Raw genomic sequence first — 26874 nt, 5'->3', positions numbered from 1 at the left:
TGTGGCATAACCCACATTCATGTCCCCACTAGCCCCAATGCTGCTTGCTGGCCCTCCCTGACATGATGTGTGTTGAGTCACTTGGCTCATGGCTTTTTTTCCAGGGTGTTTTTTTTTCCTAGACCTTGCCTGCTGGAAACCCCAGATCCCTGTGGAATGGTCCGGGAGATCAGCCTGGGGCTGGGGCAAAGGTCAGTGGGGCAACCCGGACCTGTTGTGATGGTTCTGCCACCAGAGGCACATCCTGATGACAGAGCCATGGATGGATGTCATGGCTGTGGTACCAATGGGAGCATCTACAGACTACTGGCTTCAATGGGACCATCATGGGGGGCAAATGGTGACAGGGACCAATGCACTCGGGAGGAAGAAGGGGGCTTTGGTGCTTGAGGCTTGCTGAACCTTCAGAGACCAATTTCAGGAGCTTCACTGGGCTTGAGGCAAGTGAGGAGGAAGGAAGGATAACTGACCAGCATGGGCAGAGAGCTGGGAATTTTATTTATCTCAGTGTCAGGCCATGCAGGGCTGTGACCACCCTTTCCTGCCCCCAGTCTACTCCCAGCAGCTGGAGCCACAAGCCCAAGGTATAGCCAGAAGCTGTGCTGATTGAATCACGGTGATTGAACACAGCTCCTTGTTAAGCACAGGTTAGATCTTCCACCCTTCATTCATAGCTGCTACTATTTATTAGCACATTCAACAGTCTTATTAAGTGGGAGGTTTAATTACCTGCCAGGTTTGAGCTTCATCTTGTTTCCCTGAGCTGCACTGTGCTGCCCATGGCTTCCATGCACTGGGTTATGTTGCCCCATGGCTGGAGCTTTCCCCGATCAGATCTGTGGTTGGATTTCACCTTCAGCTGGGAGATCTCCACCCAGAGTCATGACCTCTCTCCATCTTCCAGGTGACAGATGCTGCTTTGGTGATTGGGTGAATCCAGCCACCCACAGGCCACAGTAAGCCCACAGGAACAGGGACATGCCAGGCACCTGTGCCCAGGCCATCGCACATGGGAGAAAGAGTGAGGGCTGGGGTCCTCGTGTGTGGAGAAGAGAGGCAGCATTGGGGCCTGTCCCTCCTTGCCCCCCTGCCCAGGGCAGGAGAAGCAAACAATCCGGGATCATTGTTGGCCCTGCTTTTCAGTGGTGTTTAGGATTTAAGTGCTGGCTCTATCTCTGTGCTGGCCAGGAGCTGTGTGGGCTGAAGGTGGCATTTGGGGCCAGGCTTGCCCCATTGCTTTGCCCCGGTGTGGGGCAGGGGCAGGCAAGGGTACACTTCGTGCAGGGATGCCCAAACTGACAGGTGATGCTTCATCCCAAGGCAAGGAAGCGGGGCATGGCGAGTGCAGCCCAGGGGGCTCAGCTGGGTCACATACAGCCTATCCCCCCTCTGCTCAGGCTGTGAACTGGTTCTGGGGATGTGGGCAGGGGAACCTCAGCCTCCCTGCTCCCAAAGCAACTGCAGCCTCAGCTGCTTGGTGACTCGTGGATGAGGGGCCCAAAAACCTGTGGCACGCCAGGACGGCATTTGATGGGCGCGGTGAGGGGAGCTGGGGAGGAAGCCAGCCTTGAGCCAAGGGGCTGGGGGCCATGGAGGGGGAGCAGATGAGGCCGAGTGCAGAGCTAGCAAGAAAACCCTGTTGGTGGTTGGGGGCTGGAGGGGGGAGGGTTGGCCAGCAAAGGTGGATTTAGCGGGGGGGAGGGTGAAGCCTGGTGCATTTTCCGTCATTAGCCATGGCCGGATTCCTAACGTGACCAAGTAAAAGCCGTGGAGCCCAGAACAAAGTTGCAGGAGAGTGTTGGAAAGCAAAAGTAGATTTTTGCAGTGTGGTGAAGGAAACCAGATCCTTTGAGGGGTCCTGCAACAGCTTTGCTTTGACTGAGCTTCACCAGGGAAACAAATCCCTAAAATTCCTTGCCTGGAGGAGGGGAGTGGGCTGCTGGCTCCCCTTGCACAGTGGCAGGAGCAAGATGTAAATGCACAGCGTGTTTGTACTACAAAGGCATTATGGGTCCCCTGCTCTTCTGACTCAGGGAAACTGAGGCAGAGAGCACTGAGGCAGCTTTCTGGGGGGCTCTGGAGCCCCGGTCCTGTGCACATGGGTTTTGCATTGCTATGGCATGGAGCAGTCCCACCACTGCTCCTGACGGCTCTGTTCCAGCCAAGGTGATGCCATTACTTGCACCACAGTACTTCTTTCGTACCTGGTTTCCAGGGTAGGGTGAGTGTGGACATCCCCTGAGAATTATCCCTCCGTTTAATTACAGTGTTTCAGCCTGTGTGTCCCACCTAAACTACCGGTTAAAAGATGCTTTTGCCTGCTTCCCTGGCTGTGCCTTCCCCTGGCCTGGGGCGGTCTCTGCCCCCCACCCCAGTCTCCTCCATGAATGGAGCTGAGCATCAGCCCAGGTCCCACTACACGGCTTGGGGTGACCCCAGTGTTGGGGTTCAGCGGGAGGTGCCGGTGTTGGGGGGACAAGAGCAACAGAGCCCCGGGGCCAGGATACAGGGGTGCAGTGGGTGGCAGGACCCCGGCAGAGAAGGGGTGCCGGCCAGCCCGGGTCCCAGTCCAGGGATGGGCCGTGGGCCCGGAGAGGGGCGGGAGGACTCACGTTTCGCTGACATCACGGCGGGTGCCGGAGCAGCCGGGGGCCACCAGCCCCATCGCCACGGCCGCTGCGCACCCGCCGCTCCCCGGCACCGGCACCTCCGGTAAGTGGTGACTTGCGGCGGGGTGGCTCCCGGGGGACCCCAGGGGACACCGTACTCCTTCCCAGCATTCAGCCAGGACCCCCAGCACCTGCACCCCGGACCTGGGGAGCCAGACACCAACTTTGCAGCCCGGGGTAGGGAGGGCTGGGGGCGTCTCCGGCACCGAGACCCCCTGCCTCTTTCCATCTGCTGTAGCCGGGGGTCCCCCAGGCCCCGGGGGGCTCGGTGCTCTCTGGTAAACAGGTCAAAGCTTCGCAGTTTGTTATACGGGGCGGGGGGGTTTATGTGTATGTAACGTTGCAAACCCACCGACCTGGCCATCCCAATCACCCCCGCTCTGGGTTCCGTTAGCCCCGGAAGGTAGGAGCTCTGCGGGGCGCAGCTGTGCGGGGCTGCAGCCTGCCCTTCGGTGCTTTTCCCATCAGGAGGGGAGGGGACAGCCCGGTCACCTGGGTCCTCTCCCCTGCCCAGGAGCAGGGGACACTAATTTCACTCCATCTCAGGGAAGGCAGCCGGAGTTTAACGGGGGGCAGGGGATGTTCGCAAAGGGGTTTCGTTCATCATCACCCCCTCTGGGGATGGGTTCCAAAACCCTTCATGGCCCCCTGACAGAGGATGGGAAGCCCAGGGGCAGATCTGCTTACCCAGAATGGGTTATGCAGGCTTGGGATTTGGGGACAGGGACCCTGCTGTGCTGGTACAGGCTGATCACACTGGGCCTGCTGCCAGCTCACTGACTATCCATTTGTGCACTGAGTTGCCCTGTGCTCAGCCTGTTGCCTACATGACCATCGAAGGGGGTCACAGAGCTCTCCTGGGGGAATGTTTTTGCTCCTGGTCAGGCGGGTGGTGCCAAAAAGAGGGGTTATGGTGCAGGGAAAGGACAAGGACAAAAGCTAGTCATGACCCAGAGCATCCTCCTGGCTCAGCTCCTCTCGGCTGGCTGTCTCCAGCACAGAAAGAGCCACTTGTCTGCAGGATCAGCTGCTCCACTGTGCTTGGCTGGATGGTGAGGGAGGAAAAAAGGGCTCGTGACTCTTGCAAAGAAATGGGGAAAGGAAGGGGGTACCTGGCTTGAAAGTGGCTTCCTGAGAGGAGAGAAGGAGCAGGCTACAAACCAGCCAAGATGTGACGGTGCAGTGCAGCCTGTCCGGCTGCCTGCCATCCCTGTGGCTCCCCAGGCCATGGTGGGGTCAGTGCAGGTTGAGCTCTGCCTGCTGGGCTGCCAGGGAAGAAGGGTGGAATCTGGTGAGTCTGGCGCCAGCAGCCCTGTCCCACCAGAAGTTGCTCAGCATCATGGAGTGGGAGCTGGTTGAGGAGCCTGGCAGGAGTTGGGGACCCCCAGGGTGGATAGGACATGGCTGCAGGGCTGGGGGTGAGAGAGGCTGGGATCAACCCTCCCCTGCACATCATGCAGTGGTGCTGCTCAGGGCAAGTCAGCCAGGAGCCAGAGGGGTGAGAAACACTCCCTGCACTGGTAACACACATCCTTTCTCCTCACAGGCCAGGATGGCTCCTCGGATGTAGCCAAGGGGGCCAGAGCAGTGCTGGAGATCCCTGCCCAAGTGATGGTTGAACTGGGATAGAGGAGCTGTCGCGAGGATGTCTGAAGCCAAGACTCTGATCTCCTCTTGCCTCCTGTTTTCCTTGCTCTCCTTGCACTGGGCTTTGCTCCAGCCAGGGCAGGCTTTTCCCAGCACCTCTGACTACCTCCAGCGGGGCTGGCAGCGCTTGCTGGAGGAAGGGGAGGGCTGTGCCGAGTGCCGGCCGGAGGAGTGCCCAGTGCCCCGCGGGTGCCTGGCAGGCACAGTGCGGGATGCCTGTGACTGCTGCTGGGAGTGTGCCAACCTGGAGGGACAGATCTGTGACCTGGACAACACCAACCACTTCTATGGCAAGTGTGGGGAACACCTGGAGTGCCGACTGGATACTGGGGACCTGCGGCACGGAGAGGTACCTGAGCCTCAGTGTGCCTGCCTCTCCAGCCTGGCCCTCTGTGGCTCCGATGGCAAAACCTATGCCCAGATCTGCAGGTTCTTGGAAGCTGCCCATGCCCACCCCGACGTCAACCTCACCGTGGCCCACGAGGGTCCCTGCGAGTCAGGTAGTGCCCCAGGAATGGCTGTGCAGGCAGTGGGGTGGAGGCTTGTGCATCTTGGGAAGGAACAAGGAAGGGAGTCTGGTTTAAATATTTCACCTGGCAGCAAAACCACAGCATCTGCAGGGACATAGCAGCACCAGGGGCTGGGTACAGGGTATCCAGCCTCCGGGATCCCTCTCCCCCAGTCCCCCTGGCTCTGCTGCGCTGGGGCAGCCCCTGCAGATCCCATGCCTGGAGAGGTCTGGGAGCAGCTTTGCCAAGTGGGATTGGGGTTTATGGGAAGCAGCAAATCCTGCTGGAGCAGATGGGGGAGTTCCAGGGAGTTGTTAGCAAATTCTTGGCGGCAGCTCCGGGTTCATGCTGGCCCAGAGCTCCCAAGAAATAAGTCTGCCTCCTGCAAATGGAAACGTGGGGTGGTTTGACTTGGCTGCATGATTTCCATCTCTGCTTAAAAGCCAGCAGGAGGCTGGGGGGCAGGCAGTGGTGGGGAGGCAGTGCCCCAGCCTGCCCAGTCCACACAGGTTGCCCAGTGTTGTCACCACAGCCCAAGGGGCATCAAGGTTGACTTTATTTTCTGTACATCATCATGTCCTTGAGATTTTTCTCCCAGGTATATTTGGAAGTGGAGTCCTTCCCTCAACCTCTTTCTTATGCTTTGGGTCAGATCCTGGGGCAGGTGTCAGTAGGAAGGCTGGTCCTCACTCCATCTCTCCAGGAATGAATGTGGGACCTGGAGATATTTGCTCTGTACAGAAACCAGGGACCTGCTGTCTTCCTTAATCACTGGCCTGAGCCCTGTGCTAGAGCCTCATTCAGCTAGAACCTCATCTACTTCATCCATCCCCACCAGCCTTGAGGTGGATTAGTGTTCTTTGGCCTTTGCCCTGCAGGAGGAATCTTGCACAGGAGAGCTTTGCTTTGCAATATTGCTGTTACTGAACTGTTCCTGCTGCCCGTGTGTCCCTGAGATTTACTGCACAGGTGGGGAAAGCAAGGCCAGGAGGGATAGCAACTCCCTATGGGCTGGGGAGGGAGCCCCAAACCCAGCTGCGAGGAGGGACTGTGTCCTGGGTCAAGGTGAGGGTGTGCTATAAGTGGGAAAGGAGAAGGTCAGGGGAAGGGTCCCAGCACCTCTGTGTGAGCCAAATGCTGCCACCCAGCCCAGGAGAGCACACAGGACCTGCCAAAGGTGGAACCTTGTCTGAGCCCACCCTGCTCTCCTGTCCCCCCTCCCCAGAGCCCCAGATCACCTCTCCTCCCTATGACACATGGAACATCACCGGGCAGGACGTAATCTTTGGCTGCGAGGTCTTTGCCTACCCCATGGCATCCATCGAGTGGAGGAAGGATGGCACAGAGATGCTGCTGCCTGGAGATGACCCCCACATTTCTGTCCAGGTGAGTGGTGTGTCTAGGGCATTGGACATGGCCCTGGGATGACCCAGCCCTTCCCAGAGCTTGTGGGGAACAAGACCTGAGTGTCGCCATCTTCTGGGGGTGGCCAAGCTTGGGTGCCTGGAGACAAGAAGGCGTGACTGGAGTCTGCACACCACGAGGACTGGCTGAGCAAGGGCTGGTGTCTCGGTGGTAGGAGCCATCAGCATAGCTCTCTTTGGAATTTTTCTCTAGTAGTTTTTGAACTTACTAATATTTTTGGGAACATGCAGAGGCCATCAGCAGGCAGATCCACACCTCCCTGCCTTTTGCTTGCTCTGCCTGCTGGCTTCACTTGCAGCAGGGCTGGAGAAGACCTCCTGAGGCCCCTTCCAGCCTGGGTTATCCTCTGCTCCCACCAGGAGATGCAGGCACTTTACTGACCACTGCTCCGAGCAGGGTTCCCCTCCGAGGGCTGGCACGACCAGAGGTCATCATCCTGCCCATGGCCAGCCTCAAAATAGCCCCCAGTCTGCCGTACCCAGCTATTAGAGGGTGTGAGCTGAGGCACAGGGGCCGTGCACCACAGCCAGGCACTGGCAGGGAGGAAACCGTGGTGGGATGGATGGGGAGCAGGTGGGACCAAGCAATATTTCAGGGTGACAGGCTGGTCTCCTTCCACATTTCTGACCTTCACATTGCCCCATACGCTGTCACAGGGTCTGGCCAGGGACCTTCACCCCAAGCAGGGCTACTCAGCCTGCCTGGAGTAGACTTGACTGTCCTCCACCCCCAGCCACTGCACCATAATAGCAGCCTGCAAACACAGCTGCAGCCCAGCTGGGTCAGGAGAAGGTTATTTTTTGCTGGGGACAAACAGAAAATAGCATGTTTGGTGCCAGAGTAGTCCTGGGACCTCACTGCCTGTCAAAACAGGGGACTTGGTTTCCTCTGAGCCCTCCCAGGCTGGCTGTGTCCGTGGCACAGGTACCTCCTTGCTACTGCCACCCTGCAAAGCAACGACCCCAGTCTCCTTCTGCTGTTTGGGACCATGGTGGCACTGGGGGCACAACTGGGAGCCTGGGGCACATCTGCAGGGTCCTGCTGAAAGCAGGGCTCCCAGGCCTCCCCAGGGGCAAGAAGATTCCCATTCCCCCAACCTCCCCTGGGTAGTGGGAAAAAGGGGGACCTGCATCCAGGGGATCTGTACCTGTCCCCAGAGTGATACTTAGGCAGGGGGCAAAGAGTTTCCCTGGGCTTGTATTCCCCTTCCCATCCATCCCAGCCCCACTCGGGCTTTTCTGGCCCCAAGGATAACCAAAATCTCCCCCCTTGTAGTTCAGAGGTGGCCCCCAGAAATACGAAGTGACAGGCTGGCTCCAGATCCAGGATGTGCGGGTAACAGACGAAGGCACCTACCGATGCTTTGCCAGGAACAGGGTTGGAGAGGTGATGGCATTAGCCAGCCTGACTGTCTTCACACCAGGTGAGTGCCACATCCTTGTCCACATGTACTCATGGGGACAAGGGAGGGAACGTTTGGGCAGAGTGCACTGGTATGGTGGGAGCTGCTGGCGCATAGGGCTGCGCTGGGGATGCCCCAGCAAGCTGCTATGCATGGTTTGGCTTTGGTCTTGGTGGGGAAGGGGGCAGGCACCAAGCGGTGGCAATGTCACATCATCCCTGTGCTGCCATTTCAGACCAGCTCAACATGACGGGCTTTTCCCTGCCGAAGCCCCGCACGACGCCCGAGGACTATGGAGAAAGTGAGGAGGACTATTACTAGCCCAGAGATGGGATGTTCAGCCGCGGAGATCACCTTGCCCATGGTGGCTGTTCCCAGGGGTCAGGGACGTCTCCTGAGCACCAACCCCCAGCCCAAAACTCCTTCTCTGAACAGCGCTGGCACAGCAGCCTCTTTTTTGGGGTGGGGGACACGGTGATGCATCCCTTTGCTGGGGCTGCTCAGGGAGGGGACACTGGCTAGTTGGTGGCACAGGGCTGGGACTGACAGTGGCTCTACCTGGGGCAGGGTGGGTCTGTCCTTCAGCACCGAGCAGGGATGCAGTGGCAGGTAGGACACTGTGGGGACGGCCATGCTGTATGTGACATGGACTGGGTTCTGGGGGTGCAGGCAGCCTCACTGGGAAAGGAAAGCCAGGACAGGGGGATCCCTGCCCTGTGTGAAGCATTTTGGGGAAGCTGGTGTCAAGGGCTGGGGTGTCCCGAGGGCAGAGACAGCCAGGCTTGTCCCCAGGACCTGTGGAACTTGCTGCTGAAACATCCTTCTGGTTTGTTTTTAACCAGAAAAGTAGTGATTTAAGGAACCCAGACACTTGTGGTTTTCAGTGCTATTTTTGCTTCCCTGGACAATGTTGGGCCAATTACCCTTGTGGTTAGAAACACTTTGGCCTTTTTCAGCTGATTTTATGCTTTCCCTACCAAGCAGCTATTTACTTTGCCATTTCAGTTAATGCTAGTTAAAATATACATGTAGGTCAAAGCTGACACAGACCAGGTGACTGTTCTCTATCTGCAGGGATTATTGTGGGAGTGGGGGAGGGTGCAAACACTGTGGATGCTCCCTTGTCTGTGGTGGAAGTGCTTGAGTTGAGGAGCCCTCCTGCCCATCCGGTGTTTGCAGCTGGTTCTGGTGTGGGTCTTGTCCCTCTCACCCCACATGGGGATGGGGGTCCCCAGCAGACCATCCCCTGTGCAGTGGGGTTACATTAGGCTGGCTCTTTGCACCCCTGTCACTTCGAGTCCCATCCCACCTCTGCCCATCGTCATCCCAGGGTCCCTCTGAGGGAGCAAAGCAGTTCTGTGTGTGTCTGGGGAAGGACAGAGAGGCTCCCATTTCCACTGGAAATACTCCATTTCTAAAGAAAACCCACCTGCCTCCCAGAGCTGGTGATTTAGAGCAAATTGTCATTTTGGGGGAGGGTGGGAAGGAAGCCAGAACAGTGCTGTGCTGCTCTGTGCCCAGACAGGGCTGGCAGGGCCCTTTCCCATGGGCATTCTGTGGCTGAGCTCACACTCAAGGAGGGCTTTTCACCCCCAAACCACCAGCATTTACAGGACTTTTGAGACTCGAAACATCCCTGTGGACCAAACTGCTTCGGGTTACTCAATCTGAGCTCCAGGGAGGTCCAAAGCTGCAGAGGAGAGCCAGAGCCAGGAGGAAGGGTTTGGCCGGTCCCCAGGCAGGAGCAGGCAGGATGTAACAAGGCAGGCGGCTTGGGCGCAGTGCTGCTCTCCCTCCCCCCCCTTATTTTTTTTTTTAAATTTCTTTTCTTCCTCTTTCTCTTGAGAGCTGGCTTAGACGATGCAATTACAGCATCGAAACCTGAACAAGCAAATAAAAGGGATCTGTCTGGAGCTGGCAGTGGCGCAAAATTCCTGCAGCCAGTGAGGCTGGGCCAGCCAGCACTGCAGCCTGACGGGGCACAGCCGGCAGTGCTACCACCCTGCCTGCCTGCCTGGCTCCCTGTCCCCTCTGTCAGCAGCCCCCTTCTCTGCTGGAGACATGCAGAAGCCACCCTTAGTTTCTCTTTTCATCTAATGGAATAATAGCATTCTCCCAGGGCTGCTACATTGGATTCGGAGGGTGGTGGGAGAGACCACAGACAGAAACGTGCCATTGGCTTTTATTTTGCTTTTTTTGGGTGCAAAACCTGCTCTCAGAGAAGCCAAGGTGTTTTCATCTCTCCTGATCCCCTCCCCGTTTCACACACAAGTTGGCCGGTGGAACTGGGCCATGTTCAAGCTGAGGCTGCCGCAGGGAAACCCAAGAGCATCCCGGAGCTTCATCAGGCATGAGCTGCTTGCTGGGCTCCTTGCCGGTGCCTGGTGCTGGCCTCTGGCCAGGGCTGCCATGCCAACCGTCCCAGGGGCCAGGCTCCCCCTGTCCACCCTGCATGCGTCAGCATGAATCCAGGTCGTGCTGGATGTGGGTGCAGTGCTGGGCTGGCTGGGGGGGTTTGGATGGGTCAGACCCCTGTCTCTGGCCCTCTGTATGCTCTGCAGGGTGATACCTGGGCACAGCTGGGCACTTGCATTTTGGTCTGAGTCCTTGTCCCTCTCAGCTCCTCACCTGGCCCCTGTGGTATCCCCTGTGTACCTGGCAGTGGATGCTGTCAGCTCCCGCTCCTGCCCTGCAGGGATGGCAGCAGGCACATAGTGGCTGAGGGAGGGGGGAGCTTGAGCATGAGTCCTTGGTGAAAATTAACCAAACTGAAGGCTTTATCTCCCAGTTTACCTGGATCCCAGTTCAGGAGAGGGCTGTCTGCATTACAGGCTGACATTTCAGCCAGTTTTGGGCTCCATTCAGTCCAGTATGAGGGGCAACAGAACAAGCCCAGGGGCATGGAGGGAAGGCCCCTGGCTCCCAGCCTTGCCATTTCCAACCACTTAAAAATTAAAGGAGCCAATATAGCTACATGGCTGGAATCGGTCACTTTCACAGAGCTTAACTGAGGTTATTTGTTGGCTCTAAAAATGTTTGGTCAGCTTTGCCACTGGCTGCTCAGATGGCTGCTTTTGAGGAGGGGTCCCTCCCCAGTTCTGCTAGCAGTGGATGTTCTGCTTGGCTATGGGCACCCAGAGGATCCTAGGAACCCAACCAAACCTTGCCTGGTGTCAGTGTGATCATGCCACAACAGCGTGCAGTGCCAAATCCCTTCGCTGACCAGTTTTTGGGTGGTTGCTACCTGGGGGTGGTGGGGGCAGAGGCAGCTGAGCAGCTCCTGCCTGCCCAGCTGCCTGTACTCAGAGCAGCAGCTTGGCCCAAATGTTAGGCTGACGTCAGGGATGGGGTCAGCTGGACCAGGAAATGCTAACGTGGCCACTGGGCCTGGGCACACACCAGCCCCAGCACCTCCTGGCCACCCAGGGTGAGCAGGTCACTGTGAGGCTGGGGACAGAGAAAGAGGGGCACTACTCCTGCCAGCACCTGACGTACCCTGAAGACACACTAAGGGAGCCAAAACTGTGGTTTGTGTGGTTTAAAGCCCTCTGGACCCCAGCTCATGCAAGGACACGCACAAAGCTGGCACTGCTGATACCATCAAGTATTTTGGTCACCTCTGATGTGTACTTGCATCTCGGGGTGCTATGGGGGACATTCAGGTAAAACAGGCCCCCCAACCTCCAAAGCAGCTGCTTTCTGCTCCAGACCTGTGGTTAGTGTTGCACCCAGTCCCTGCTGCAGGCTGCCTGTGGGACCTCAGCTCTTCCCACCGCTCCAGCCTCCAGTGTGGGGACACCATCCACATCCTCAGACCTCTTCAGGGACCAGTGTGGGGCAGGAGTCCACCAAGATGGTCAGCAGCTGACACAGAGGTGACACTAGGGTGCCCTGCTCCCCGAACAGCTGACCTGGGCACCTCTGGTGCCTCCCCCATCCTTGCACCCCCCTGGTGCTGCCTGGCAGCAAGCACCCCAAGCAGCCACTTACCCACGGGACTCTGTGGTCTGCAGGGAAACCCCACCAGGTTTGGAAAATAAAGATGATCCACCAGTGAAAACACACTGTCCCTGTCTCTCCCTCCCCTCAGGGGTGCCAGGCCTGGCTCCTGAGTTCAAGATAGATGCACATCTGTGCCTTCATCCCAGAGTCCGAATTTGGGCCACCGACGTGATTAGCCGCTAAACAGTGCCATCTCCTGGCAAAGCCACCGGCCACGCCGAGCCCTGCCACCGTGCTGGGCAGCCGGTGAAGGAACATGGGGCCTTGGGCACCCTTGAGCACCCTGACCCTCCAAATCCAGCCCTGCCTGCTCCATGCCCTTCCCTTCGCCCCTGGCAGCAGCTCTGACTTGCTGGGAGGACGATGCCACCCCGAGGGATGTGGGTGCAAAACTGTCTCTTGGAATGCTCATGGGAGCCAGAGAATCCTCTTGAGAGTGTCTTTGGATGGCTGCAGCAGGTATAGCTGGGGTGGGGCAGAGCCTGGAGATGTTCAGCTGCTGTCCTGAGGTGTGTACTTTAAACAGCAGCTGCAGAAGGGTCCTGGCTGCCCTGACAGTTCCCACACACCATGGGTATCTCCCATGGGAGATGGGTTGCTTCTGGCAAGGGTCTCAGCAGGCCTGAGCTGAAGGTTGGTCATGCCTGGATGGAAACTGGCAGCACTGTAACCTCGCTCTGCTAACAGGTAAACTGAGGCACAGAGCAACCAGGCATGGGAAATTCAACCAGAGCCAGGGAGACAAGCAGGGCAGAGCAGCCAGCTAAACCCAAGACTTATGGCCCCAGCCTGTCCCCATCCCCAGCATGGTGGCATTTTCCATTGTGCCCTCTGCATGGCATGTCTTTGCTGTGCTGGTTCAGGGAGAAAATAAATAGAACAAGACCTTTTCCCTGCCTCCACCCAGCACTTACACCACCTGATAAACAAAATGGAAATAAATCCTCCTGCGTTTGCAGCAAATAGGTCTCTACGGGGGGTTGCTTTCAATAATTCAAATGCCATTGCAGAGCAGAGCCCACGCCAATGGTTTTTAATAAACACGGCTGTAATGTGACATGCAATTTATTATTAAGCTTAAAACAGGAAGCAAAGAGTTTAATAAAGGCACCAGGTTCACTGTATCAGTCATGGCAAGCAGGGGGATGCTGGTTGCTGGGGAAAGCTGTCTGAGCTGGCTACAGGGGCACACAGAGCCAGATTTGCTTTGCTGCACCACCGCTGAGCTGGAACCACAGGGACCCCAGGCAGGGCACAGGGATGTGAGCCAGACTGGGGGAAAAGGGGATTATTGCATGGACAGGGGTAAGGCATTAAATGCTGCCTGCACCCTGCCTGCTACACCTCTCACAGCTGCCCAGCTGCCCAGAGCACCTTGGCAGAGCTCTGCTCTGGCATCACAGCTTGTGAGGGCAGATTAAAGCCTCAGGCTTAGTCACTCTCCCCCAAGACTTTCTCACCCACATCCCTTCCTAACTCAGCTCCACTGGGCAGCCCTGCCCTGCTCCACCCTTGCCATCCCCTGGGCTGCCTTTAAAAGCAGGCAAAGGGGGCAGCTGAGCTTCTGGGGACAGTGTGCCTGTGCAAGGTGAGGTGCTGCAAGGTGTGGGGGACAGGAGCTGGTGGCTGGTACTGCAGCAAGTGTGTGTGTTGCCCACTGGGCCACATGGCTGTTCCTTCAGGCCCTGGGCCTGCTCAAGGGCTGCTGACAAACAGAATCTCTGCAGAGAGGTGGCTCAGCTGAGTGATAGAGCTGAGTGTGAGGCAGCTGGTCCTCTCCTGCTCAGGGCTGCAGAGAACCCTCTGTGCACAGATGAGAGGTGATGTAGCTGGCAGTACCCCATGCTTGAGGGTGGTAAAATACTGGCAGAGGTTGCCCAGAGAGACGGTAGATGCTCCATCCCTGGAAACATTTGAGGCCAGGCTGGATGGGGCTCTGAACAACCTGATCTAGTTGAAGATGTCCTTGCTCAGTGCAGGGGGATTGGACTAGACGAGCTTAGAAAGTCCCTTTCAACCCAAACAATTCAGTGTTCATCACCTAGCAGGAGCGGGGCACTGCCTTCTCACTATCTCTGCTTTGGGCTTTCCTGGGCACTTGAATGCTGACAGTTCCCCTGGGGATGTGCTTTTCTTGCCTTCTCTCCTTGGTCTTGCGTCCCAGCAGCATTTTTTCTGTTTGGGAAGGGTCCTGGCAAACCCCAGCACCTACTGCAGAGACCAGCACAGCTGCTGGAAGAGGGATGAAAGGTGGTGCAGGGATTGCCTGTGGTGGTCCCCTATGGAAATGGGGTTTGTATGACTGCCCTGTGCTCTGGCTTGGGGGAATGGCCTTCAGGAGATGCAGGTCCCTACATGCAAGCTTTGCTCCCACTATATTAGACAACAGAGAGTTCCTTCCCCACTAAAGCTGTGGGAGATGGATGGCTTTGTCCCAGTCTAGCCAAGGAGCAGACTGGGGCTGATCCAGGGGCTCCAGGGCACCTGCAGCTCCTTCCAGCAGAGCAAGCAGCCTCCTATCTTAAGGAAGGCTTTCCAGTCAGATAAAGCCACACAGACAGCCCCTGTGTTCCAGCTTGGCTGAAGTGCAGGCAGGGCTTTTGCGGGCTCTTTATCTGGTGTTGACAGCAGAGTGTTCACGCTGGGATTGATGCTGGGTGACACTCTCTGTTTCCTGCCAGCACCAATGCCTGGTGGAGCCTGTTTAAAGGACTTTAATGTGAGATTCTTGAGATTGCTTGCTTTTTTTTTTTTCCTTTCAGCTGCGTTTGCTGATGTGACTCCACTACCCCGGCTTTAAATGCCCAAAGTCTGCTGATGTGAATCTGTGTCCAATACTGAGGCTGCAAGTGGGATGTTGAACCTGAATCTAGTGAAGGGACATGGTGTCTTGTTTATCCTCCTGAGGTGACTATCCCTGGGTAGGGCCATCAGGAGGGCCCCCACAGCTCTCCATGTGAAGGAATTGGGGGGGGGGGCTGGGGGTGTTCATTGTAACACAGATGGTTTTTGTCCTTCAGCCCTGTTCAGCTGGGGGAAGGACTTGCCCTTAGTGGTATATGGAGATGATCCTGGTTATATCTCAGTATGTGTGCTTGCCTGATGTCTCAAGTCTGCTCCCTGTGCCAAGCACCACCCCACTTGATCTGGGCTTTCCATGTGGGGCTGAAGTGTGGGACCAGGATTTGACCCCATGGAGAGAGGGAGATGAACTGGAGCAAGGCAATAGCCCGTGCCTGGGCACAACCTGCGGAGACAACAGGTACCCTTTGGGGCGGGTTATCTCAGCAGCAAGGAGGTGTTCAGCAGGGACCTGCCTTATCGCAGGGCTGGTTGCTGTCTCTCCTCGCAGCCCTTTCTGCCTGGGGGCTGCTCTCTGTCACTTCTCTGCTCCGTAACAGCCGGAGGCAGGCGGAAATGGAAGCCCCTCTGTCTGGTCCCTGCTGGAGAGCATTGTTTCGGAAGTTGGGGGGGGTATCTGTCTTGCAATTACTGTGCCTTTGGCTTGGCAGGCCTGAAAGTGTGAGTGATGGGGGCTCTGCAGAGCAGCCCCTGAGCCCTGGTGGGTGGGGAATGCTCAGACCCATCAGCAGCCTCTCCAGCTGACTGGGCTCAACTGGTTTGGGAATGTAGGAGGGGAGCATGGGACAGCAACTTTGGCCTACTAGTGAACACCTCCAAAAAATTCACTCAGTTGGATGCTCACATCCAAACACAGCCCAAGCCTTCGCCTTTAATCAGCTCTCTCTCTTAGCCATGGCTAGGAGAAAAGGCAGAAGCAGTGGGAGACTCGCATCTCCTGTGCCTGTCCACACTTCTTGCTTTGCAGCTGCATGTTGCTGTAGGCAGGGGAGGGCTGGGGTGGCTGTTCAGCACCTCTCCAGGGCATCTGCTGGAGCCAGTCCTTCCTTCCAGGAGAGCTAAGTTAGGGAGGAGGGAAAAAAAAAAATGTTGTTATGGCATCTTGGCTGGGGCCGGTGGGACCAAGAGGGTCTTGGGAGCCCTAGTATTCTGTGTTCTGCAAGTGCAGCTGCAGTCAGTGGGTTGAAGCTGCTGTGCCTGTAGATAACAAACCATCAGCCACTGGGCTGCTGGATGGGACCAGCACTTCCCTCTCAAGCATTTTGGGGGGGAGGACGCTGTCTGCCCTGCCCAAGGGTGGAGGGGCCAGAAACAAGTGATGATTCTGATTTCAGCTCAAGAGACCTCACTTTAAATATGAGAAAAGCACCAAAAGCACCGAGTGCATTAAGATGGTGTCCTCAGGAGTCATCCCAAATTCCAGTGCTCTCCTACCTCCAGTTTACTCTGACCTTGGAGTAGGAAGGGTTAAGCTGCAGGTCTCAGCAAAGCAAGTGCTCTCCAAAAAAACCAGCCAGGCTACCCAAATGCTGGCCTCCCCTCTGCCCCCACCCTTATCCATCTCTCTTATCTGCCCTGGGCGAGAGCAGGGCATTTCCCTTCCTCGGACTGACGAGGACCAGAGCTGGCGACGGGCGGAAGCCGGAGCTGCCTGTGCACAGGGCTTGGGGAGGCCATGGCCATGGTGTCCTGGCTGCGGGGTGGCCTCTGTAGCTGCAGGTCAGAGATGTAGAAGGATGATACTGTCCGCAGTGGGACTGGACTCACTGAGGGAGTCTGCTGTCCCATACAGGCTGTCTCACATCTCAGAGACCTCCAGATGAGCCTCATTTATGCAGTCTGCATGTAATGAGCTGCTGGATCTCAACTACTCTCTGGAAAGCAGGGCTCATGTCACAGGGGGTGGTAGCTCTGCAAGATTAAAGTACCCTCTGGGCACTGGTATCTGAGGGCATGGCAGTCCAGTTTGGGGTGGCTTCATGCAAGCTAGGGCTGTGCTCTGCCTGTGCCAGGGGTGCAGGTGTAGGGGTCCAAAGTCTTGGCAAGGGCTGTAATGTGAGCGAGGTGCCAGGGCACCTCTGGCAGTGCCGTGGGCTCTACCGACATGAGGCAGTCTTGGATGGGCTATTTAATTAAATGTGAAGGGCTTTTGCACTTCACAAGCTGCAGTCCTCAATGCAGCCTGAGCGACTTTGGGAAAGAGACCTTTTATTAAAAGAGAGAGAGACTCCGGCTCTGCCAGGCAGCCATCAAATGGCACATTTAATTGTCTTGGCTTGTTTAGCTGTCGAGTAGGGAGGGATGTGCTCAGCTCTTCAGCCTTTCCTATACATCCTCCCTGGCAGGCACATACGCTTGCCTGCAGTCTAGGTGCTCCTGCTGCCCTCCAGGAGGGCTGGTGAGGAGGAGGAGGAGGAGGTGGTGGGAGATGAGCTGTCCAAGGACAGCACTGGGGGCTTGCCAGGGGCTGGGCAGAGCCCTGACTTGCTCGATGCACTGATGGTCCAGCCTGCCTAGGGCTGAGAACTGAGGTTCCAAAGAGCTTGGGAAAGCATCTGGGGAGACGGAAGGCTCCTGGGGTTGTAGGAGCTGTGTGAAAGGCAGGGTGTAACTAAATGGCAGCTTAAAAGTGTCCTCTTGTTTATTCCCATAGTATAAATGAAGCAGAACGTTTCTGGCTCTGGAGAAGCCATCCTAGCCTGGTTGCAATATGGCAGCCTCAGTGTATAAACCACATGGCAGGCTGGCAGTAGGTTAAGAGAACTGTGCTGCTCCCCTTCTCTAGGAACTTTAAGTCCTTGGAAATATCTTCTGGGCTCTGCACCCTCCCTGCACTGGGAGCTGGCCCGTGCAGGGGGCACAAAGAGGAAGAAAGGACATCTGGGTGTCTTTGTTTTAATTCCGCTGTTTTGCTGCTGGGTGATACCGAGGGATTGAACTCGGGTTCAGCTGCTGGTACCGAGCCCATCATGGCGGGGGAGAGGCTGTTTGGCTGAGTGACGGGAAGTGTCCCTGGGGGGAAGACACAGCCTTTCCCTTGGCTGTGCGGTACCAGCCATGCCAAAGCTCACCATTTGGAAAGAAGAAGAAAAAAAAGATCAAGAGGGGGAGGAAATACAGGCTTTTATCAAAACCTCCTACTTCAAAGTTGTCCGGCTGAAGTGCTCCCCCTTGGTTTAATTTGAAGTGATGTTTCCTTCAGCAACTGCAGCTAAATGGCATCAAATGAGGTTGAAACAGCCGGAAAGCCTGGAAAGGAAAGGCACCGTTTGGGAATGGCTCGAGGCAGATCTTCCCATTGGGGTCATCTGTGAAAGCCTTTCCACGGGGATTAAAACTTTCAGTGCTGGCGCTTCTCAACCCTCAGCTCGTGGCATGGGATAAAATCTAAGCCCTTTGGGAAGTAGAAACAGGGGTAATTTCCCATCCTGGATACCTGAGGATGGCTCTGCCCTTCTGAACCCACTGCAGTGTCAGTGCTCACAAGCCAGGGGAAGGCAGGTTCCCGGCCAGGAGCCAGATGCTGAGTGCTGCTTTGACAGTCCCTCCACACGGGTGAGAGCTAAACCAGATTGTGGGGAGTGCCAGGGGAAGAGGCTCAAATCCATCTTCCTGATGAATCCTTCCAAGCCCTCCTGGAGAGGAAAAGGCCAGTCCCTGCTCCTGCTGTCTGGGGAATTCCTGTGTGGGGGCAGCAGGGAAAACCAGCAACAGTGGGACACGTGCTCCCCTGTCACAGCATCCCTTAACTACCAAAAAACTGCCTGGGAGGCAAAGCAGCTGGCTTTTCATGGGAGAGCCCAGTATGCTCCTGTCTGCTACCTAGGAGCTGATTTTTCCCATCTGGCTGGAAAATGGAGAGAAGTCACTCTGAAGGCAGCTGTGTCCTATCCCAGCTGGGAACAGTGAGGCTGGGTGACTCCTGGGCAGTGTCTGGTCACTGTGAGGACAAAGCTGGTCAACAAATGTGAAAGTTTCTTTGGAGGGAGGGATGTGTCCTGGGAAACAGAGAAAGGTCATGGTCATCTCTTCCACCTCCAGCAGTCAAATAAAGCTTTTAGTGGCAATAATTATCCTGGCACTAAAGCCACTGACTAGGGAGGGAAGTGAATGACAAGTCATCTAGCACTGCACATGGAGGAGGGATGCTCAGAACTGTCTGTCTGCTAGGGAGTGCTCATAAGAGCACCTCCAAACCTTCTTCCACCCAAAAGACTTAGTATTGTTCCATCCAGAGGCTGCTTTACAGAATGAGACTTCAGAGACCTGTGATGATGGCAAAGCTGGAACCCTGATCCTGTGGGGTATTCTTGCATTAAATCTCAAGGGGGAGATGCTCAAATATGTGTCTGCTTGCAGTGATGGAAACTCCATGGAGCAGAAAGCATCTGACCATGTGCTCTTTCTCATGCTCAACCTCAGTCCTTGATGTTTGGTGAAAGGTGTCCGCCAGTTTTACTTGTAGTCTTGAAGCTGCATAAAGAGGCAAGGAAGAAAAAAAAATGAGAGTGGGGCGAAAGAATCTGTAATTTCTCTTCTCCCAGTCCAGCAACCCCACATCCCACACAGCATATCCATTATAGTGCTGGTAGGGTTGCTGCTCTCCCCCCTCTTTGCCGTCTCCTCTGCCTCCCCCCAGCTCCGCTCCGTGTGCTCTCAGCTGCTCTAGGATGATACAGGCGGGCGCAGAGTTCATGGGAGCTGTACCTGTGCTTTGTCTTCATCTGTCACCCCTCCTGACAGTCAGATCCATCTTAAACTGGGAGTGAGAGGGGAAAAGAGGGAAGCAATAATTAACCTCTGTGCAGGCCGCTCCCGAAATGCTGCAGTCTGGTGATGCACAAGGAGACATCCCTGACACTTTTATTGCTACTCCAGCACTGTGCCGCGTCTGTAGGAGGTGATTTGGCCAATCTGGGATACCTGAGACTTTCATTACAGTTGAAGAGCTGCTGGCACCCACAGCTCTTCCCCACATTAGTGAGGGCTCTCTGCTGCCCTTGCTTGTGGAGCTGGGGGGCCCAAGCTCATTTGGGATGTCTGCAGGCAGGCTGAGTTAGGGTTTTCATGGTGCAGTGCTCAGGGGGGGGTTAGATTTAGGGGTTCAGGTTGTCTTTGATGTGTGAGTAGAATACAGGTGTGCAGGAGCAGAGCTGGTAGGGTGGTACAGGATGGGTAGTCCCAGCCCCAGGGTGAGCTGCCGGGCAGCACAGCCCCAGGGCCGGGATGTGCCTGAGGTCTAGGGCAGGACCTCGGGAGTTACAGAGCCTGAGCTCTCATTGCCTGTGATGGATCCTTGATGGCAACCTTGTCCTGGACTGGAAAGTTCCTTCCACGGGGATGTGAAGAGGCTGGGGGCTTTTGGGCCCCCTTGTGGTGCTATGTCAGATTGTGACACCACCTTGGCAAGGGATGGTGCTGAACATCTCTCTGGGTTCCTGCAGGTCCCTGCCCCAGGGGCCTGTGGGGCCCTGTGACAGCACCCTTGGGGTGGGATGGCCCCACAGCCACCTCCAAATGACACTGAGACAGCAATGACACTGCAGAGCTGACTAAGTCAGCTACACTCTCCCTGCTCAGGCCTGGTAGCAAAAGAGCCCAGCAATTAAAGCAGCATTAGTGGCCAAACTCCATGAAATGCAAAGGCAAGGATTATTCTTCTGAACCCAGCAGAGCCTTGAGACAAACACAGCCTGACCCTGCATGGAAACCAGGAAAAGCTGTCCTGGGATTGGTGTCTGGCTTGGTTGTCTGCTCCTCGGTCCTTCTGCATGATTGCTGGGCTGTCAGTCAGAGCGGTGACTGCATTTCATTACATACCAATGCCCATTCAGCAGATGTTGCAGCCTCATCTTGTACAAGCATGAGAGAAAAATCAATGCCAAAAGCTCTTGGCAGCCAAACCCAGGTCATGCTGATCCAAAACACCTCATGGTCGGCCTGGTGATATGTCAAAGTCCTGGTCCTCTGTGTAGGTGTGTGAAGGCTGGGGAAGGATGGGGCAGCACTGGCCTGAGCTGGGGACTGGGTGTAGAGCCAGAACCTGGTGTGGGATGTGCTGTTGTGCAGTGTCCTGAACATGGAACTTACTGTGAAGATCAGAAAGGGCTCCTTGGGCTGTGTCTTTGGGATAGCATCAGCATATTGTGTTTGCCAATGAGATGGGTTGCAGTGGCTATTCCTCCCCCCAAAATGATCCTGAGTAACCAGAACTGTGAGTGGGTAGGAGCCCAGCATCAAGTCCCCGGGGTCTGCAGCATGGGGTGGCCATCCAAAGGTTGTGAGCTTCCTGGGATGGAGGGTTGTGGGTCAATGCCATCTCCTGGGTGGGAGGATGGAGGTGCCATTGGAGCTGGCACAGGGGAGAGCCATGGGGGGATTTCAGGTCCAGAGAAAAATGCCTTGTTGGGTCTGGTGGATTGAGCCTATCAAAATGAGTGTGAGGGCCCCTGGTCACTTTGTGAGGAGGAATCACGAAGTGTTGAAGGTCTGGCTCATGAAACTAAGAAAGGGAAAACATGAATCTCGACCTGAGTCCAAACCAAGAAAAAGAACACTTGAAAATAAAATCAGTTTTGGTTTTCAGTTGTTTTAACAGTGAGGGAGCAGAAATAAACCTATCCACCAAGATAAGAGGTGGCTTAGCTTGTTGACTCCAGAGAAACATGGGATGCTTTTCCATATGTTTTTGTCATAAAGATGCTTTAAGCAAACCTGAGTTACAGCTCTTGGAGTTTGGAGGCAAGCTGAAATAACCTGTCCTGGGTAGTTTCAAGGGCACCTGAAGAAGATCCTAGCATCAATCCTAGCCTTGAATTATCTTGTTGCAGCCTCAGTCCTGGCAAGTTTCTTACTCCATGTCCTGGCACCCAGGTCTTATGAACTGTCAGTCACATAGGTGTCTCCAGGCTATTTCTAAGGGATCTGTGAAAAGCCACCAAGAAAAGCAGTGGCTTCTGCATGGGCCAGAATTTTGAGCAAATTCCTAGTGGGAGACAGTCTCTGCTTTAAAGAAAACACAGTCCCTGCATGTAAGAAGCTGTTGCTCATATCAGTTGGAGATGGAGAAACTGAGGCACAGAGGATGAGACTGATTGGTAGCAAGTCCAGAGATGACTCAAAGTCTTGTACAGCTTTCCTCTTCTAGCTGCAAAAGCATCCATTGGGAACAGGTCACTACACTGAGGAAAACCAGCCCCAAACTTTCCAGTTCAGCCTTTAAGGGGTAGTTTGCCAGGGGTGGAGGGGGGAAAAAAAGCTCCTGAAGACCTGAAATTTCTGAAGAGGCTGCAGATAAGGCCGTGCACAAGAGCTGCCAGCTCTCTGGCTTTTGAGCAGTGGTGAGACTCGGCCTTTTCCTGCACAGATGGGGGGTTTAATCAGGCACAGTTTAAGCACATGGGCATTCAGCACTAATCCAATTTCCCTCCATTCATTAGGATGGTTATTCATCACTCGGGAATGATGAAAGGCTGTGAATCTGTGTGGCTGCTGGAGAGTGGCGTTGCTGATGCTCGATGCCGGCGTAAAGCCCTTCCCTTACCATGGAGCTTGACCATCAGTGGGGATGGCAAATGAGCTGCTGGGTCATCCCAACCTCTTCACAACACCAAATTGCAAGGTAGGCTTGCTCAGCCAAACTCTGGAGACCAGGTCACCTTAGGCTTGCCCAGCAATTGGTTGGGGAACTGGCTGAACCACCAGGTAATGCAGTCAGAGAGCTGCTGGGTTGGGAGAGGACCTGCAGAAATAGAAATCTGTAGCCCTGCTCTTCTCCATCGGATCTCTGCATCACTCCTGAGGCTTAATTGTACGATTAAGGCTGCAGGATGAAGCCAGCCTCCTATGGCTCTTAGAGTCCACACACCACTGTGTTCAACAAACTGGACCCATCCCTACAGAGAAAGGCCATGGTCTGTGAGACCAGAGTTATGGAGAGGTGGACGAAGGGAAGGCAGCTGCCCTGGGCACATGTTGGTTTCTTCCAAGGATTTGGCAGATGCGCTTCCAACTCTGCCACTCAGTGCCTGGGCAGATGGGTCAGGAGGCTGCCAGAATAGGGCCCGGCTGTGCCCTGGGACCCTGGACCTGAAAAAAGATAAAAGATGTGTCTCTGTCTGTCCCTTTCCTCCATATCTAGAGCTCAACAGACTTTAGACTTCCAGACAAACAGGAAAGTGTGCACAGATGTCTAAAATGCTCCCTCCTGTCTCTCAAGTCCTGTCTCTGGTGCAAATATTCTGGCCATTAAAGGCAAAAAAAAATTAAGTTATGCATGATGGTTGGTCTAAATATTTTGCATGAGATGAATGAAAGGGGCTGCAGCCATGGTACAGGAGGAATCAAAGGCTGTTGAGTGGATGCAAGAGTTTCCCTGATGCATTTATTCCCCCGACTCTAGTAAATGACAGTTGGTAGTACAGCTCTTCGTGGATGAGAGTTACTACCCTGCCCCAGGGAGCTAAAGGGTAAATACCAATTAGTGGCTGGAGAGTTATTGGATAATTCAGATTATCATGAGGTGCCTGGGGACCTCCAGGTCATCAGCACAGGGCACCTGGGCTTTGAGCAGGTATTTTACTGTGTTCTGGAGTGAACTGATTTCCACATCCTGGCCAGGGCTTGGTCCTGCAGACCCCACTTGGGTGTCCCAGCACAGAGCCTTGGGGGGATGGGAGGTAAGAGCTGTTAACCACCCATGGAGCTGAGCTCCTGGCCAGTTCTTCTGTCCATCCTGTGCCTTCCTTGGCTGGGAGCTGTGTACTAACATATCCGAGATGCCCTACCTCTGGATCTGGAAACTGAATATACTTTTGGGGGCCCTTAAATTGCCTCCAGGATGCCTGCTGGCATGAGGTCTCCTTTGCCTCCCCACTTCTTTCCTTTCCTTTGCAGGATCTTTCCTCCAAAGCACTGAACCAACAGTTCCCACCACCTGAGTTCCTCATTCATTTGGTCTCAAGCTCGTAGCAGCTTCCAAAATCCCCCTAGCATCCTTATAGCCCCCTGCCTACCCTGAGCCCATCACCCCTCCCTCCCCAGCACCCCATTTCCCAGATCCCGGCAAAGCAATGAGGTGCTAATGCCGGCACCCCTCTACCTTCTGAAAGAGGCTGGTGGTTGTGTTTGATGGGAGCAATCCATCTCCATCATTGTAATGACCATTCCCATTAATCGGCCATAAACTAATAAAGTAAGCACTTTCCCCTCCATCCCCACCACCCCCCCAAACTTCATTAAGTCTTTAGTACATTAATATGTCTTACTTAGTGTCTGCTTTGGCCTCTGTTGTTGTTTTTTGTTGTTGTTGATGGGGTTTTGTTTGCTTGGTTTGGGGTTTTTGTATTTTTTTTCTTTTTGTTTGTTTTTTTTGTTTTGTTTTGTTTTGTTTTTTTTTTTTTTTTGGTTGTTGTTGTTGTGGGTAGTACGGGTTTACCTGATGATGTTATTCCCTGCAGCCCTGAGGAAGCTTTGACAGCCCAGGTCATCCCTACGGCAGCGGGAGCATCACACGTGCTGTTGAGCTGAGAAGAAAGGGACAGGGATGGGGGGGTGGAGAGAGGGAGGAATAAAAGATCCCGTACACCTCCAAATTAAATTTGTGATGCCTGGCATCAGATGGGCCCGCAGCCAGAGATTAATTCGACTGATCAAGTTATAAAGAGCGCTGAGGCGGGTAATCAATCTTGGAGCTGTCAGGCAAATCTGCAGCAGTATTAACCTGGCAGGACTCGCACACACATACACACGCAGAAGCCTTTTTAATTCCTTTCACATTGACTATTATTTCCCAGGCCTGTATATTTTGGAAGGGCTGGGGGCAGCTGAGGAGCTGCGGTGCTTTGCTCTCTCCTCCCCTGTCCCCAGCAGCAATAGCCCCATCCGAGTGGAGCATCGTTCTCCCTCTTGTGTGTCCACCACTTCCACATGTGAAGGAAAAGCCCTTGGCCATGAAGTTGGAAGCCTTTAGGGTCTGTTTTCCAAGGGACAACACCAGACTTTTTGCCTGATACTGAGAAGACCTGGGCTGGGTTTCCTCCTCTTCCCAGACCCATGGTAATGGCATTGCTCTTCCTTGCCAGCCCCCAGGCTGCGACTGCCCCTGGGCTGGTGATGCTCAGCCCAGGGCACCCCTCCGGACAGGCACAGTCCCTACGTGTCCCCAGAGGGTCACAGAGCCACTGAGCCACTCCAAGTCAGCTGCAAACTGGAGCTTCTTGGAGCTGTGTCTGCACAGCCCACAGCAGATGAAGGCCAGGAGCTCTCTTTGGAGCTCTTCCTCAGGAACAGGGTGCAAATGGAGCAGCTTAGAAGTGGTGAGAGCTGGGCAGGTCCCTCTTTGCTCTGAGCCTTGGGACTGACAACACCGCAGCAGCAGAGGAGGGCGCTACCCACATGGGCTGGGGACCCCTGTGCTGGCCAGGTGCTGTGCAGAAACCTTGTCTGGTCCAGCCTCGGAGGTGGACAGGGCAGGTCCTACAGGCTCAGGGTTGGGATTCTAAAGAGTGATCAACTCCAGAGAGAAAAAGAGACTCGCAGGTGAGAGCAGGGGCAAGTCCAGCCAGAGACTGGGGAATGGGCTATTTCAGGAGGGAGCTAACATTGGGCCACTTGGAAAGATGACAGAAGGAGCAGGAATTTGGGGTGCTCAGCTAGCAGCCCGCACTGCAGTGAATCTAGGAGACCTCCAGTGCTCTGTAGAATCATTTGCTACAAATGTGCACCCAGCTACTGGCTGTTCATAGCAAATCACCCATAATATTTGGAGGCAGTGGGACCTCCCTGCATGAGAAGTGTGGGATATTGTCCCTTGATAACTCCTCTCGGACTGGGAACATCTTCTCAGGGGATATAGTCAAAGAGCAGTATCTCCATGCAGAGGTCACTGCAAGCAGCCACTAAAAGCTGTTGGGACTTTTTTTGCAAGATCAAATGCATGATTCCTCACCTGGCATCCTCCAGGAGCTGGGAGGAGACCTGGCCAGGTGAACCAGCTCATACTGGTTCTAGCTTTGAACTCAAGGGCTGACCATGGCCCAAATACATGGGGACTGAGGGCTGGCTCTGCAGAGTCCTATTCCTGGTGGCTGGTGGCCATGGGTCCTCCATATGAGTGTGAGTGCTGGTTTAAAGAAAAGGCTGTGGTTGCTTCACTGACATGAGTCCTCCTTGTACCACAGCTCTTCTGGTTGTCCTGGCTGGCTGAGAAGCAAGGAGCCCATGCTAAGCCCTGGGCTCATGGTCATGCTGTCCCCAGGTCCCAGTAGGCTGGCGTTTTTCAGCAGCCCTGGAGTCCTTTCCAGTGCCAAAGCTGCAAGCCATCAGTGTGACACAAGCAGGACACGTGGCTCATGCTGCTGGGAACATTGTGGCCTTTCTGGGTTGCTCAAGTGGATCCTTCCAAGCTGGAACAAACTGCGTGGGCAGCTCATGGGTCTCTGAGAAACATGCTCAGGGGTGGGAGCTGGCGTTCCTGCTGGAGGAGCTGTTTCCAAGCAAGGCTCTCCGGTCAAATATTTCAAAATCCTTTCGCTCCCACAGTTTCCCTGCACATCCCCTTCAAGGGCTGTCAGTCAGGCAGCAATGGCTGTGCAGCTCACAGCCAGCTCCTGTATCTGTGCATCCAGCACTTGAGGGCATGCAAGAGCTGTGCTGAGGGCTGAGAGGGGGCAGCTGCCTTTGGGGTGCTGAGGGTGGTTCCCTAAAAGGGGCAGGGGTTGAGGAAGGATTGCTGCATGATGTTCTCAGTGCCAGCACTCATCCTCCACATCCTGAAGGGGATGTGGGGCTCCCTGGGGCCTCCTTGCCATGGACGATGCATGTCCTGGTGGCATCCACATCCTCCCTCATGTCTCCCATGGAGCAGAGCAGAGGATTGTTCTTGTACTCCATGCTGAGCAGGTGTCCTCTCTGCTCAGAGCACGTGACTGCAGCCATTCCCCCATCTCCTGTTCCCATGGCCCCATCTCTGCTGTCCTGCAAAGCTCTGATTGATGCTGCAGCTCCTTCCCCTGGATCCACTGACAAACACCTGTATCCTCCACTGGCTGCGCCGACCCCGCAGGCTCGCAGGGCTGCAGGCAAGAGGCTGCATCTTGGTGCCAACACTGCTCCCACTCAGCTCATGCTGCTGGATTTTGGAGCTGTTTGGTGCCAAAGTCTTCTCCAATTAATCTTCCCCTTCCCTGGCTCCCTCCCCTCCTTGCTGGGCCATATCTTGGGGAGGATCCATCGATCTCAGAAGTGCCCAACAGAGCATCTGGAGCTCAGGCTAGGCTGCATTTCCAAGCATCTTCTCCAGGTTCCTGGGTACTGCTGTGGTTGCTGTCTTCGTATTTGATGGGGTTATTAGCACAGG

At 55.1% G+C, this 26874-nt stretch overlaps 1 protein-coding gene across 1 annotated transcript; it reads left to right on the top strand.

The window, feature by feature from the left end:
• The first annotated feature begins 2627 nt into the window (after positions 1-2627).
• KAZALD1 (Kazal type serine peptidase inhibitor domain 1) lies at positions 2628-8095 on the top strand. The gene is made up of 5 exons (XM_082052798.1): positions 2628-2712; positions 4216-4816; positions 6051-6211; positions 7526-7673; positions 7888-8095. The coding sequence occupies exons 2-5, from the start codon at positions 4315-4317 to the stop codon at positions 7971-7973; spliced, it is 897 nt and encodes a 298-aa protein (XP_081908924.1). The 5' UTR covers positions 2628-2712; positions 4216-4314; the 3' UTR covers positions 7974-8095.
• The last annotated feature ends 18779 nt before the right edge of the window (positions 8096-26874 follow it).

Source organism: Streptopelia decaocto (genome assembly GCF_964273445.1).
Source record: "Streptopelia decaocto genome assembly, chromosome: 5".
Lineage (NCBI taxonomy): Eukaryota > Metazoa > Chordata > Aves > Columbiformes > Columbidae > Streptopelia > Streptopelia decaocto.
This window is presented reverse-complemented; position numbering and strand designations above follow the sequence as displayed.